Source organism: Protomyctophum bolini (genome assembly GCF_963924005.1).
Source record: "Protomyctophum bolini genome assembly, chromosome: 8".
Classification (NCBI taxonomy): domain Eukaryota; kingdom Metazoa; phylum Chordata; class Actinopteri; order Myctophiformes; family Myctophidae; genus Protomyctophum; species Protomyctophum bolini.
The window spans coordinates 39,920,196-39,933,070 of NC_137869.1; the positions used below are offsets into that span (position 1 = coordinate 39,920,196).

At 40.9% G+C, this 12,875-nt stretch overlaps 2 protein-coding genes across 6 annotated transcripts in view; both read right to left on the minus strand.

Annotated features, from left to right (window-relative positions):
- Window positions 1-2,587: 2,587 nt before the first annotated feature.
- LOC308319718 (zinc finger protein RFP-like) lies at window positions 2,588-4,219 on the minus strand (the record flags this gene model as incomplete). Its single annotated transcript, XM_080769877.1, has 1 exon — window positions 2,588-4,219. The coding sequence occupies one exon, from the start codon at window positions 4,217-4,219 to the stop codon at window positions 2,588-2,590; it is 1,632 nt and encodes a 543-aa protein (XP_080626003.1).
- Window positions 4,220-10,908: 6,689 nt separating this feature from the next.
- Window positions 10,909-12,875, minus strand: part of homer3b (homer scaffold protein 3b) — a 77,335-nt gene continuing 75,368 nt past the window's right edge. For all 5 annotated transcript variants that reach the window (XM_080771355.1, XM_080771354.1, XM_080771353.1 and 2 more), the window contains one exon: window positions 10,909-12,006. In XM_080771355.1, coding sequence (XP_080627481.1) covers window positions 11,821-12,006 — 186 coding nt within the window. In that variant the 3' untranslated portion in view covers window positions 10,909-11,820. The remainder of the gene's footprint in view (window positions 12,007-12,875) is intronic.

A 12,875-nucleotide genomic window follows, 5' to 3' on the forward strand; every position in this document is an offset into this window, starting at 1 on the left:
GGCACTGAAGAGAGCCCCATGTGGCCCCCACCTTCACTTAATGCGACCTGCAGGTTAATATCAACTGGCGGCCTGGGGGCCACATGTGTCCCCCACCTTAACTTAATGCGACCTGCAGGTTAATATCAACTGGCGGCCTGGCGGCCACATGTGTCCCCCACCTTCACTTAATGCACCACGCAGGTGAATATCAACTGGCGGCCTGGCACCTCCCTTAATGCGGCCCGCAGGTTATATATTATTGATTTCAGCGGTTACAAGTCCAAACATGCTTTAATTACTTCAGTCTATATTAGTAGCTTAATGACTAGTATCCTACTAGTTTTTTTTATGTTCATAAAGTTAACATAATAACATATAAATGTATTTGAAATGAAATAAAAATGTAAATTTTCAGGATTCCAAATCAGAAATACCGGTAGCTAATAATAATAATTCAGGATTCCAATAAAAAAAAAAAGCAAAAATAGCAGCTCAAAACACGTCGCAGTTTGAGCTTGTAGATCAGCTATTTTTGACTACCGGTATATGCATTGTGGCCCTCTGGAGTGAGTGTAACATATAGTGCTCTCCATCATCAAAGTTGCCCACCACTGCCCACTATCCAAAAAAAGAGTTATTAAAATTAAGATCTCACACAAGACACAACAGAATCATTTTAATAATATGCCACATGCAGTTGAATGCAAGTTGCAAATACACTTGCAGTTGGTTGACTTAATTTATGGCAATAGCACAGTAAAGATGATAATCTAATGTATGTAGTTCTTTATAGATCTAACCTCTTAATTCTGATCTCAAAGTGCACCAGATTGAAGGATTTTCATAGAAAATTTATAATTTTTCTCTTCTTCTCCATGTATCCAGGGTTAGATGAGGTCAGTGTCGTGATCTTCATCTGGAGTTGGCCATATATTTTATGGTGGCGTTACATGACACGATGCGTTATATCATGAGATGTGACCATATATGGAGATCTATGATGGATTGGCAACCATATATGGTGGTGTGACGGACGCCAGATGCAGGGTTTCATAGCAAATGTGACTAGAAACAAAGTGTTAACCTAAATGCATTATAGTGGTTCTCATATTAGCAAATATTGGACAATTCATATTCCTCAATGAAAATGGAGGACGATCACGTTATGCTATTTAATGTAACTTTTATTCTGTCGATATTGATCTGCTGTGCTCATCCGTCTAGTTAAATTATCAGTATTTCTGAAAATGAAGGTTCCATATAATAGAGCAGTCACTGCATTCCCATTTGCAAATAAAGATTCTATTACAGTAGTATTTAAAAGATAGACAATAAAATTACGTTTTATTACTGGACGTTTTATTATTGAACCAATAAAGTATGAACCAGATCGTATGACTAAATAACTATACATTAGGTTATTTTCCATCTCCTGAAAAGTAACTCTTGGACATACATGGTTTCTAGCTGACAGACAGACCATATGTATTCATTTAGGACCAACTCATGTTGTGCTCACAAAAAACTGACTTCTGGATTATGGGATCTATACTACTCACTAGCCAATCACAATGCTCCCGTTACCATGCACAATGGAGATTAGAGTTAACAAAAATACAATCTACTGTATCAAAATGATACAATATAAATATTGTGGCTGTTTGGTGGAGACCATGTCCAAAACCATTCCCTTGTGTCATTTTAAGAATAGTGAAAATAGCAGATCTACAAGCTCAATCACTTGCATCACAAGACGTTGCGTGCTTGCAGATCTGCCATTTTCACTACTTCTGAAAAATGAATAATAACTGTACAGTCAAACAATAAAATACCAGCTGTTGGACAGAAATACAGTCTGAACACTAGAGAATCTCAACATGAACATTTATTGTAAATACAAACAATAATAATTGTAGTTCTCATCTTTTTCAAAACATCAAAATCTTCCTCACTATACAATCCCAGATATTCAAAAAGAAAATGCTGTCACAATTCCACATAAGATCAACACAAAAATTCATATTAATCAATGTGACACCGTACCCCAAAACAAGTCTTATTAACTTATACCGACAATACTTAATAGAACCGAGTTGGCACAGGTGCGCACTTTAGCCCCTCTACACAAAATCTCTTTACCAAAAACGGCAGATCTGCAAGCTCACAAATGAGTCGTGTTGAGATCTGCTATCTGCGGTGAAACATCCCCCAGAATAAGGATGCTAGGGGTCAAGTGGTTAATGTCTGTATTGAGAAAACAATTTAAAGAGTTTACAATAGCTGATTTATTTTGTCTGTCTTCAATGATTGATATCATAGATAACTATAGGCTACTGTACATAAGAGAGAATAACGTAATCATTGGAGCATCACTGCATTCCTATTCGCAATATTATTACAAGACTGACAAACAATGCTGTTTTTTACCTGGATAGATATCAAACTTGCACATTAATGAACAAGAAAGTTGCATTTAACATAAACCTGAATGCTGCAAAGTAAAATATATGAACAATGGATTCATTTGAAATGAGTTGACATAAAACCTATACGTGTACACACGTTACATGAAAACTAACCTTTTCATGTCAAACTGAGGATTATTCTAACCCGTTTGATTGACAGAAGAGATAATCAGAGGAGCAGAGTTTTCACCACCATTATTAAGACATGGACAGAGGTATGGATAGAGTGTCTCAGTGAAGGAGGTGCCAGTGTAAGAGTACAGGTGAACTCTGGTCTCCACATCATAAAATGAGACCAGACCCTCCTCATAATCCACAAACACTCCCACTTTCTGGAGCACCTCTCTTACAGGGAGGACGACAGCAGTGCCACCAGCAGCAGCAGCACAGTACTTGTTTCCATTCCTCAAACCTATACTCCAGTAACCATTGTCGGGGTCCAGTATGATAACTCCCTTCCTTTCGATGGACTCTCTGGCCACTCCTACATACCACCTAGTTTTACCTCCAACCTGAACCTCATAGTAAAACCTTCCTGATGAGAAGCTTTGTTTTCCTAAGACACAGGGACCTGTAGAGAATCTCTTTTGGTTGTTTGGGACATTCTTCTTTACATTTCCATGACTCACTTGTTTTCCATCCTCAGACAGGATGAGCTTGCAGTTTGCTGTATCAGGGTCCAGAGTTAAATCCACTGAATATCGCTGGATCCTCCTCAGCTCAGCATCACGCAGTTTCTCCATCTCTTGACTGAGTGTCTTCTCCAGCTGAGACACAGCTGTCCTCACAGTCCCCACATATGAAGACTGAGGGACATTGACCTTTGTCCAGTCCTTGGTGAGTGGAGGAGTGTTGATAAATGAGAGGTTCTGGAGGAGGTGGAGGTGGTCTTCAGTGTGTGAGAGCCGTGTCAGCTCAGAGCTTCTCTCCTCTAACTCTGTGATTTCCTGTTGCAGATCTTTGATGAAGCCTTCAGCCCGTTTCTCTGTTGTTTTCTGAGTCTCTTCGATCACATCAATGAGCTCAGCCTGGCTTCTCTCAATACAGCTGATCAGAGCAGTGAAGACCTGCACACCGTCTGCCATCTCTCTGTCTGCAGCTTTCTTACTGAGCTCTACTGAGTGTTGGACCTCCTGAATCTTCACTCGTCTCTCCTGGATCATCTGCTGAACTTCAGCCTCTGTCTTTCCCAGCTCAGCCTTCTTTCCTTCATATGCCTCTTCCAGAGATACAAACTGATGTAACTTGTGTTCGTACTCAGTGCAGAACTGACAAACAAGCATGAGGTCAGTCTTACAGAACAGCTCCAGAGGTCTGTCATGTTTCTTACACAGAATGTCTTCCAGGTTCTTCACAGGGTTGATTAGTTTGTGTCGTTTTAACCCCAAGACTCTGTGATGAGGCTCCAGGTGAGTACCACAGTAGGAGGTCAGACACACCAAGCAGGACATCAGGGCTTTGAGTTTGGTCTCAGTACAGACGTCACAGGAGACTTCATCTGGTTCAGCAGGTTCCGGGTTTTTCTGCTGCTTTGACTTCCTGAACTGATCAGCCATCTCTGAGAGAACTTTGTTAACAGAGAATTTTAGTCTCTTATTGAAGGGTTCGTCACACAGTGGACACTGACACACATCCTTAGTGTCCCAGTGCTGTGTGATGCAGGTGTTGCAGTAGTTGTGTCCACATGGAGTGCTGATTGGATCAGTGAACACATCCAGACAGATAGAACACAGGAACTGCTCTTCAGACGGGAGACAGCTGGCAGACGCCATTTCTTCACACTGAGAATAAAAGGTGAAATAAATGTTTTGTTTAGTTATTACACTTTTGCCCTTGTCCATCTGTATGTCTGTGAGCAGCTAATGGCACCGATTTTCTGGCACTTTTCACATTGGCCTCATGGTGGCACTTTAGGCCACTTAATCTTTCAGCCTACAACTCCTGAACAGTACATTGTACAGTCAAAAACACAAGCTTAGCTATTTTGACATAAACTGCAAGCATGCATAAACTGCAGGTTGCTTATAATGATTGCTTGCGTATACTGTTGGAAAAAAACAAGGTGGAGCAGTGTAAGCGAGTTATTCTGTAATGTGGGTGTGTATACTTTTCATGCATTACTGAGAAACTTGATGTACAAATGTATGTGTAGGCTCAATGAGTCACAGAACTGTTATTTTGCTGCTGTGTAACCCCAGCCTCAGTCTAACTCGAGTCTGAATAAATAAATTGATAGATAAACATTTCATTATATTCAAGATAATCAAACAGTTCAAGTGGTCGAGCAACAGCTCAAACACATATATACATATATATATATATATATATATATATATATATATATATATATATATATATGTGTGCAGTCCATAATACCATTGTCTCTAGATATGTGCTTGTTAACCCCTGCTATGCAGGGAAGAACAAACAGATGTACGGTGGCTAAATGATCCACAGACTTACGTTTATTCTTGGACACACACAAGTGGAGGGTTGCAGAAATGTGGAGGTTTGGGAGACAGACAGCAGGGGTGATCTGGGCATGTAGAAATGAGTGCAGCTTGGCCACTAAGGCCACTTATATAGCCTCCCACAGCTGTGCGTGGCCAGTGAACAACCTGCCATTCAATCAGGCTTGATTGGATTGATTTGGTGGCTCTCCATGAGCCTTTTGACAGGTAAAGTCATGTGACTCAGATGGATCTGTCATATTTGTCAAATTACTTTCAGATTGATTGGCTATGATCTGCAGGTCCTGGATAGTCAACCAGGCCTGGCAGAGATCTGTGGTCAGAGGAGCACACAATAATAATGTGCTTTTCATGAGTCCTGACTCCTCAAAGACACTTTACATCAGAATCAGAATCAGAATCAGAATATCTTTATTGTCATTGTACGAGACAACGAAATTGAATTGCAAACCAGATCAGTGCATTTAAAACAAAAGACATAATACTCTATATAAAACACAGAATACAAACATTTAACGCATATTGCACAGTAAGTCCTTTTAGTTCATAAAGTGTCGAGTGTCAGAGTTCAAGTGTCAGTGTTTAGAGCTATGACTGCTCTGGGGTAGAAACTGTCCTTCAGTCTGTTAGTCCTGGTCTTGATGACCCTATAGCGCCTCCCTGAGGGCATGAGCTGCAGCAGGTGACCTGGGTGGGATGGGTCCTTGAAGATACTGTGTGGGGGCCAGGGGGGAGAACATGGAAAAAGGACAACTTTTCTGTTTGTGCGTGCACAGCCTCAAAGCTGGACATAGGGGCTATAGAGCGCCCCTCAAAAAACAGCATTTTAATTGTAGGCCTACCTATGAGGGCGGATTCTGCCATTGCATTTCAATGGGAATGGAGCTGTTTTTTTTGCAGAAATCCGCAAATACGCAGAATCCACCCTCATAGGTAGAATATAAGTGCGGTGTGATCGTAGCATACCGAAGTTTGTGCTATTGCCATTGAGAATGCATTGGGCATTTAAGTTAAATAACTCAGAAACTACAAAACATTTAAAAGTAAAAAAATTCAGCATGTGTGTCCACAGTAAGCTGAATTATAAAAAGTGTGAATGGAGTTTCTAGGTGAAAGAGATTTGTGCCAAAATCTGCCATTGACCCCCATTATAAACTTCTCAAATTTGAAAGCACTATATATTTCTAAAACTATGAAACGTTTCAAAGATTCCTTTTCAGGCAAACATGTCCACCATAAGATGAACCTAAGTAGGTTAGAATGGCTAGAAAGTTTTTTGCTATTGCCATTGAGAATGCATTGGGCGTTTAAGTTAAATAACTCAGAAACTACAAAACATTTCAAAGTAAAAAGTTCCAGCATGTATCCACACAGTAAGCTGAATTATAAAAAGTGTGAATGGAGTTTCTAGGTGAAAGTGATTTTTTTATGTGCCAAAAGCTGCCATTGGGCCCCATTATAAATCTCTCAAATTTGAAAGCACTATATTTCTAAAACTGCATGCCAAAGTTTGTGCTATTGCCATAGAGCAGGGATACTCAAATAGATTTACCTGTGGGCCACATTACAAAAAGGGGCCAGGGGCCAGTAGATAAAATTACGACATTAATGATACTTGATAACTTCTCTCTTTCAATTGCTTTATTTTCGCAAAATGTATCAAAGTACAATGTGCATGCACACAATATGTAAATAAATAAATGTGTTACATTTTCTTGCATAAACACAAAGAGCTGTTTCCATAACTGCACAAATTATTGCACATAACATGAGTACCTATTATAATAACATAATAACATAACATGAGTAGCTCTTTGCCTGCCTGCCTGCCTGTCTGTCTGTCTGTCTGTCCATGAGTAGTTATTTGTCTGTCTGTCAATGAGTAGCTGTCTTACTGTCTGCCTGTCTATGAGTAGCTGTCTGTCTGCCTGCCTGCCTGTCCAATTGTCCATGAGTAGCTGTCTGTCTGCCTGTCTGAGTAGCTGTCTGCCTGCCTGCCTAATTGTCCATGAGTAGCTGTCTGTCTGTCTGTCTGTCTGTCTGTCTATGAGTAGCTGTCTGCCTGCCTGCCTAATTGTCCATGAGTAGCTGTCTGTCTGCCTGTCTATGAGTAGCTGTCTGCCTTCCTGCCTGTCCAATTGTCCATGAGTAGCTGTCTGTCTGTCTATGAGTAGCTGTCTGCCTGCCTGCCCAATTGTCTATGAGTAGCTGTCTTGTCTGTCTATGAGTAGCTGTCTGCCTTCCTGCCTGTCCAATTGTCCATGAGTAGCTGTCTGTCTGTCTATGAGTATAGCTGTCTGCCTTCCTGCCTGTCCAATTGTCCATGAGTAGCTGTCTGCCTGCCTGTCCAATTCTCCATGAGTAGCTGTCTGTCTGCCTGTCTATGAGTAGCTGTCTGACTGCCTGCCTGTCCAATTCTCCATGAGTAGCTGTCTGTCTGTCTGCCTGTCTATGAGTAGCTGTCTGCCTGCCTGCCAGCCAGCAAGTTGGTTAACAGAAAATAAATTGTTATGGCTGAGTAAAATAAAATACAATAAACACAATTTGCCTGAAAATAGATTACCCAGCTATGACCTTTTTCATGAAAAAAAATGAGTAGTCATATGGCTGACTGAGTAAAATAAAACAATCTACCTGAAAATAGATAGCTATAACTGAAGAGCAATTTCCGCAATTACCATTTCCGCAATTACCATTTCCGCAATTTCCGCAATTTCCATTTCCGCAATTTCCTCAATTTCCATTTCCGCAATTCCCGCAATTTCCATTTCCACCATTTCCGCAATTTCCATTTCCGCAATTTCCATTTCCACCATTTCCATTTCCAACTATTAATGGCAGCTGGGTTTCATCATTCAAATAAAATAGAATTCTGTCCGTTTAGCTATAAAATTATGTCAGGGAATAGGGATACACAGTATATGTCTTTCATTTGCATTGCATCCCCCCCCCCCCCCCAAGCTTTTATTTTCGTTCGAGTAATAGTACAACTCTAATAGTATTACTTATAATTATGTAATTAAAGATAACTTCATTCAGATTTATTTATTTTTATTTCATTTTCCAGATTTTTTTCTTCTTATTTTTTTTAGATTTTCATTGGTGGGCCAGTCATAATGGTCCCGCGGGCCTGATGTGGCCCGCGGGCCTGAGGTTGAGTATCACTGCCATAGAGTCTATGACCTGCAAACCTGCAATAAACATAAGGTGAAATAAACCTACATCAAATAGTCTCTTTGTGCATTCCTTACTACTCCCAAGCACTTTACCCCCGATGTTAAAAGAACTAAACATGATTCAATAAGATTTGAAATATCCAATGGCGATTGTGTACATTTACACAACTCAAGTAACATTTTTAACACAGGACTTTTACTTTTCCTACACTATTTCTACACTGTGGTATTGTTACTTTTATTAAACACATCTGAGTACTTTCTTCCACCACTGTAGCCTACATATTTCATAATGAATTCATCCCAGAAGTCACTTCCCCTTCCCACTGTGAGCCTTGATAATAACGGACAAACAGAAACGTAACTCATGATTGTTTTAATTGAATACAAATATAATGGAACTCCTAGTTTACAATAATAGCATCAGATCCCACACAAACATTCACAAACCAGATTCTCAAAACAATTCAGGAAAGAAAAAGAAAAGAAAATGTATAACCCTGCTGGTCAACGCCAACGTTTCCTTCTCCATCACGTCCTTCACTCGTCACAAACCACTGGAGTGTAGATATATGTTGCTCTTAAATCTGCCCTACACGATGAGACACAATTATTCTGAGGTATTTCTGAGCAGAGCCAGGATTCTTTTTGAAGGACTGAACATGAGCAATTTTAAGACAATCTAGTGAGTCCTTGTAGATCAGTTTCATACGAGATGGTTGTGCTTTTCCAGTTAAGAGTGGGAGAGACCAATAGTGCATCTTTGGTGCAGAGATCATGTTTCTTCCGACGTTGGCATAATGAAATCCGAACAGGTGCACCGTTTTGAACAAAGATGTATTACAGGTGCACAGTGCACAACGCATTAACAAAGATACTGTATATTAGAGGTAAAGAGCAGTTGCTGACGTGGTACGAACTTCATTCATTTAAGGACGGATGATCCATCACTCATCATGACAGCGCAGGTAAAGCCAAAAAAAGCAAAACGCTGCTTACTCAATGAATGCTATACTCTTTTGTTAAAATATATCGCAGCTGGCTTTGGTGAAATCTAGTTAGGCTACTTACAAAAGTACAGTACCTGTCATTTATTCACTATAAATAGGAACTACGCTAGAATCATTATTGCTAAATTTGACAATGCTTGGACCTTATTTGTACCAACATCACTGTGAAGCCTGATGTACACTTTGTTTTGCAGGTCGTGTTTGACGATCTACAGGCTTGCGAGCTTGTAGATCGGCAATTTTCCGGTGTGAGTCACCGACGTGCAACAAAGTATGAATCAGAAGAAGTCGATGGTTCATGGGAAAAAAATAACACAACACAGAGAATGTTCATCAGAAATTCACATACTAAGCAATCAAGTACAGTACCAAGTACCCATTCACAAAAAACTACTTTACATTGTGCTTTAAAATCTAGTAGTTGCTGTTGCGCGCAGCTCTGTCACGATGTGGTTCCCAACCTTTATTGGATCAGGGGCCCACTCTAAATGCACACAGCATTTTTAGAGCATGTTTTGTAATGATCAATCAATCGATTGCGTTCCGCCTTGGTTCAGTGGAACTAGTGTATTATACTTTACGTTTTTATGTACCGGAATCATAATGACAACTATTTTTTGTTTAAGGTTTTAAAAGGAAAAATACCATGCCATTTTCTTTACGTTAATGTTGTATTTAATATTACCGTTATATTATCATAAGTGTTTTGCCTATATTCGAGGGCACCCTTGCAATACCCTGACGGCCCACAGGCTGCGGGAATCGCTGCTGTAGCGTGCGTCCGTACAACGTACGTACACACGGTTAATTGATATTGGTTGTTCAGCTGACCTTAGATCAGCTCATGCACTGTGTTCCTCTCACATACCCAATTACCCATGTTTACAAAAAAATACTCTCTCTATGGTTATTATTATCATTATTATTTCTATGGCAAACATTAGTGTCACGAAACAGAAAAGGAGAACTTCATTCTGAACACACAGAAACTAAACTGGTGGTTTGGTTTGGCATCGACATCAACAAGTGCATTCCATCCATCCGGGAACGGGAGCTACAGCGCTCAGCGATGTATTGTATTGTATTGTATTGTATGAGGTTTAGGTGCACCGTGCACACCGGAGGAGCGTTTGTGTTGTGCAAGATGAACGGCGGTTTAGCGGTTTTGGGCTCGTGAAGAAAAAAAAATGGTTATGTGTTACTCTTTACTCATTCATTCCTCTTTTTTTTTTTACCCATTACGTTCATTACGTTACGTTATTTGATTATAGAAATCAATGCAAATAAACAAGTAAGAATGTAAGAATGGTCCTTTTAAAACACGAAACAGACATCCACACACTCTCTCTGTCCATGTGTGTCGGTAAACACACTCAACCTGGTGACCCTATCTTGGGCAAAGGTGGAAATGTCCCCGACATTTCCAGACGGGTTCACAAATAATGGAGCCGATCTACAAGCTCATTATGTCACTGGGCAAACCCAGTGACCCCAACGACAAAGCCCAAAATACGGCTTACAATGTTATGGTGAATAACACCAGTTATGTTGTTTATTGCAAAAAAGAATATGTTGATGACACCCACCCCCCTCCCTCCCTCTCTATTTTAAGTTTTCCTTTTCGAGGTCTTATAATCGAGGAAAGTGCAAAGCCACGACATCACTAATACGCAGTCAGATTACTTATGGAAATGTGTTCCGGGACATTCACTTTCCTGTTGCCTAGTATCAATTCTAAATGTATACATATGAAAATATCTTTATAACATTATATAAGAACAGAAACATAACTGTCGGGGGAAGGTTTCTGCTTTCTGCTTTCTGAGATGTCGTAGGGGTTTGTTTTTTAACGTGTGAAAACATTGTAATAAAAACTAAATGCCTCACACCTTGTGCAGAAGGGTCGGTGTCCACAGAAAGCATTTGTTTTTTTGTTGCTGCCAGGGTCTTTTCTGCCACGCATTTCTATGGTAAAGACGCGCCAGAGCACACCTCCCTTCCCAGCGTGTTTTGGCAGAACGCCCTGGGCCTTCTAACAGCAAATAATTCAACTTCTGAAAGAAAGAGCGGCGCTTATCAATAGTAACGTTTGATCCTCCCGAGTCCTGACCTGTGTCTGGCATCCGCGTGACTTATAATTACTCGTTACCACAAGTCCATTTCAGCTAAGCAATTCGTGCTTTAAATAATAACCGTCGGTAGTGGTTGTGCTCCTACATAAGCGGCATTCTGTGGACACGGGCCCTGAGAACCTGATTTCAGTGTAACAGATTGAAATGTATAGATTAGATATAGTATATCGCTGCTGTCGGGCGCTTCAATCGTATGAATGAATGGACCATAAAGCGATTTGAGCACTTGAGCGCTATAAAAATGCAATCCATTATTATTATTATTATTATTAGAAACCGCCAAGTTTTTCCACTTTTTTATTTTATTTTTCATCGCCATACTTTGTCATAATACAAAAGTAGTATATTTTTTTTAGTTTTGGTTCGTTTCCCACCCAACAGCCACGATATATTATGAATCAGTCTGTGCTCGTGTTTTTAGAAGTGTCCGACTGTCTCTCCTGTCGGACATCTTTGACTACTCTGCCCTAGAGGCAGAGGCGAGACCAAACAGAAGGGCAGTCCTGGCCTGCACGCTGTTGAGACAATGGTGACGACTACTGAGATGTGTCCCTGTGTGCCGTGAGTGTGGGGGACTGAACCACTTATTTGTCCACCAGTTTGGCCAGGCTGTGTCTGAGGTCTTTGAGATCGCAGATCTTGACGTCCAGCACCTGGACGAGGCTCTGCAGCTCCGTCTCCGACTTCTCCCTCTGCTCTTTGCTGGAGGCCAGAGTGCCCTCCGCCGTCTGCACGCGCTCAGTCAGCTCCGCGTTGCGACTCTCCACTTCCTGGTGGAACGCAATATATAACACAAACATTCATGACTAATACCGACGACTAAATATTAGAATATTCACACCGGGGGTATGCTGCCGCGCCCGTTAGTTCAATCCATCCGCGCCAAACGTGACATGAACACTTGTCCACAGGGGTTGATTTCATCGACTAAAACTATGACGAAAAATGCCCGTCGACTACCCTTTTTCCACCCCTCCCTGTCCTTTGAACCCCTAATTGCTCCAGATGTGCAGGTTGCTGCCTTGCAGGGTTCCCCCCTAATTGTTCCAGATGTGCAGGTTGCTGCCTTGCATGGTTTCCTCCGCCATTGGTGTATGAATGCGTGTGTGAATGTAATGCACAATCTATGTAAAGCACTTTGGATAAAACGCTATATATAAATGCACCCAATTTACCCAAATAATGAATGTGAAATGCTTCATTGCATGCATGCGGTTCCTCATGAAATGGTTTATCCTGCACAAGTTATGAAGTCAATGTGCAGTTTGCTGCTTTGTGAAGTGATTGATCATTGATATTATGCACTATGCTGGGCAGCTGGGCTGAGAACAGAAGGACATGGAAGGACAGCGAGGATTGGTCATAAATCACAGCTGAGCTGTACTGTCTAATAAAAACTATAGCACTATACCTCAGCTCTGCTGTAAGACAAGTGCTTCCCAAACACTGGGTAGAGACCCATTTTGGGGTCGTGAACCCATTCTTATGGGTTTCAAAGTTTCGTCATGTAGTAGTGAAAGTAGCCGATCTGTAAGTTCACGTGACGTGTCGCATTGTGACGCATTGTGAGCGCGTAGATGGGCTATTTTCACTAGTTTGGGTCCTGGGGATTTCTCTTTTGGCTCTGGAGTTAAAAGCT